This window comes from Amphibalanus amphitrite, unplaced genomic scaffold (assembly GCF_019059575.1).
Source record: "Amphibalanus amphitrite isolate SeventyFive unplaced genomic scaffold, NRLGWU_Aamphi_draft 001140F_arrow, whole genome shotgun sequence".
NCBI classification, from domain to species: Eukaryota; Metazoa; Arthropoda; class Thecostraca; order Balanomorpha; family Balanidae; genus Amphibalanus; species Amphibalanus amphitrite.
In genome coordinates this window covers 20853-23557 of record NW_024882634.1, presented here as the reverse complement: position 1 = coordinate 23557, position 2705 = coordinate 20853, and the positions used below count along the sequence as shown (strand labels likewise).

The window sequence follows — 2705 nt, the reverse complement described above, 5'->3', positions numbered from 1 at the left end:
TATTTATAAATATATTATATTAGTAAGTAAACATTAGTTAGTAAATATATTTGCTGCCAAATTTCCCCCCACATTGACATGAAGTAAATCCTTCATTACGTCACAGATCCGATCCAAATGACGTCACGAAGAAATATAAAAGTCGCAATATCTCAAAAAGTATACGATGAAAACGCGTAAAAACTTGCAGAATTCATCACAATATCCTGAGTAACATTTCCGAATCCTAAACGGGTCTTTTTTGAAAGTGGGATAGTCCCTTTAAACCGAATACTTTCATTTCCCTCATCATCTCATGCTCGACATAACCCTCCTCAGAGGCGATGACCTTCTGCAAACGGAGGCGGAAAGACTCGCATGTCTTGATGATGTTGGCGGGGTCCTTTGTCTCCCACGTCTTCACGATATGCGCCTTCAGGGCCTCCAGATTGGGATAAGACACTCCCTAGCCTGGTCTTGTGGACGCAATACGCTCTAGATGCTTTAGTTGACGGGGTTCAGGTCGGGTGACTGAGGGGATAATATCTCCTTAAAACGCCTGCACAGCCGTTATGTTGAGGCCCCTGTTCGTCATAGCCTCGGCGAGGAAGGCGTCTCGCCGCCCGAAGCCGGTGGGCGCCAGCACGTCGCCCTGCGCCAGATAGGCCGACATGTAGCCGTAGGTGCCGTGCGTCACCACAGTGTGGTTACACTGGGCCAGCAGCGCCATGTCGCGGCCGGCCGAGCCGTCACCGCTGGAGCCGGCGATCACAATGTCGGGCCCTCGCAGCCGCTGCTGCACCCAGGCCAGGTTGTCGCTGCAGACGACGAAGACGGGCCGTCGGTAGCGGCTCCGGCAGAGCTGCAGTGCCCGCATCAGGTAAGCCTCACCCACCAGCGTGCCGTCGTACATGAGATGCACCTGTTTGGCGTAGTCGGTGCGCCGCACGTGGACGCCGATGAACGTGCAGCCGGGCGGGCGGCGACACTGGACGTCCGTGTGAAGCCGGAGCCGGCGCTGCGCCTCGTCCCGGACCTCCGGCCGGAGACGCAGCTGCTCCAGCAGCTCCGTACGGTGCTGATCAAAGTGCTTCATGTCGCACGGGTTGTTGAGCAGCAGCAGGGGGCGATGTGGCGGTCCGCCGCCGGCCTTCACGTACTGGAAGTAAGACACCTGCCAGAATGCCGCGCTGCTCCAGGGGTGCAGGATCGGGTCGTACCACGGCACCTGATGCCGTTCCAGGCAGCGTGCGGGCAGCGTGGGCAACTGGAGGCCGGTGAATAGCGACCCGAGCGAACGCTCCATCTCGGGGAGGATCCAGGCGGGTCGGGCAGCTGCCGAGTCACGCTGTAGCGCCCACAGCGAGCAGTACTGGCACAGTTTGTTTCCCAGCCGACCACCGGCGTTGATGGTGACAAAACGACCCTGGGGACAGCCGGGCTCTGGCGGGCGGCTGTGGTCCGGCACTGTGGACGTCCACAAGACCAGGCAGACTCCCAACATGGTCAGGCAGACCACGGTGTAGCGAATATGTCGCCAAGTAGGCCACATGACAGCGGCACCATTTACGTTCTTAGCTGTCCTTTATGTCTTATCTAGCATACCTGGGGAAGACGAAACCAGACACTGCGAATGTAACACTGGCCACCACTCTTGTCACTGCTCACTACCCACTATCACTTTTCAGTCCCAGTCCCAGTTCAGTCCCAGCGCTGCGCGCGTGCGGAAGCGCGGGCGGCTCTCCTCACCCCACTCCCCGCACCTGAGTGACTGTGCAATTGAAAGTGAGCCAGCAGCGGCAGTGTGACGGAGTGATAGTGCCGATTGCAAGTGGACTTTGATACCGATACCACGACAAGATACTGCCTATCCGACCAGCTGTCGACGCTGTCAGATTCACCTTAACGCTCGCCCTGGCAGGGCATTTTTCATAACACGGCCTGGCAGGGGGGGGGGGGGTCGATGCGACCCCCCTCGCGATTGGCTCCTATGGCACCTAGAAACACCAAATTTGATAAGTAGGTGGGCCCCCTTGAGTTCTCGCCCCTGTGCAAATTTGGTTGCTCTAGGTCAATATTTAGGGTTTTTTGGGGTATAAATGTAAACATTTCGCCAAGAACAGGTCAAAAGGTTTTCGCTTATAACTTTTGATCTAATTAAGATAGAGCAAAAAGACAAGCACCAGTGAACTCAGCACGTCAAGGCGCGTCGAATGATGTACTTTTTAGCTTGCTTAAGTGTACTTAAAGTTTTTTTTTCTTAAATTTTAAGTAAACTTTAATTAATTAATTAGGTTTAAGTTAACCAAATTGCATCATAACGCATATCATTCGATTCGGCTGATCACCAGGAACACAATGATACCATTTTTAAGCTCTAGCGTCATTATGTGCCAAGTTATTGGCAAAAACGTCATTTGACCTCAGTTGACCTCATATGACCTGACCCATGGATAAGTACACCAAACAAAAAAGCACCAAGTGACCTGCTGCTAAGTACTGTGGTTTCAAAGCACAAAAGTGATAGAACAAAGCAGATATCTCCAGTATTTTCCGAATTTAGTATTTTCCCATAGACTTAACATTACGACGTAATGACCTCTAACTGACCTCAGGTCAGTGACCTCAAAAAAACGAACTATATGTTATACAACTCGGTGAACTTAGCACACCCTGAAACTTTGAAGGAAATCAATCCAAAACTGTGAGTTGGACAGGTGAAAAAA

At 52.4% G+C, this 2705-nt stretch overlaps 1 protein-coding gene across 1 annotated transcript; it reads right to left on the bottom strand.

Moving 5' to 3' along the window:
* On the bottom strand, positions 1-1748 carry LOC122370520 (galactoside alpha-(1,2)-fucosyltransferase 2-like). The gene has a single exon (XM_043346184.1). It carries the CDS (start codon positions 1529-1531, stop codon positions 530-532), a length of 1002 nt encoding a protein of 333 aa, XP_043202119.1. The 5' UTR covers positions 1532-1748; the 3' UTR covers positions 1-529.
* Between the last annotated feature and the right edge of the window lie 957 nt (positions 1749-2705).

Bases quoted from the DNA above. Each gene is read 5' to 3' on its own strand.
- LOC122370520 (XM_043346184.1), bottom strand. From the start codon at position 1,531: ATGTGGCCTACTTGGCGACATATTCGCTACACCGTGGTCTGCCTGACC.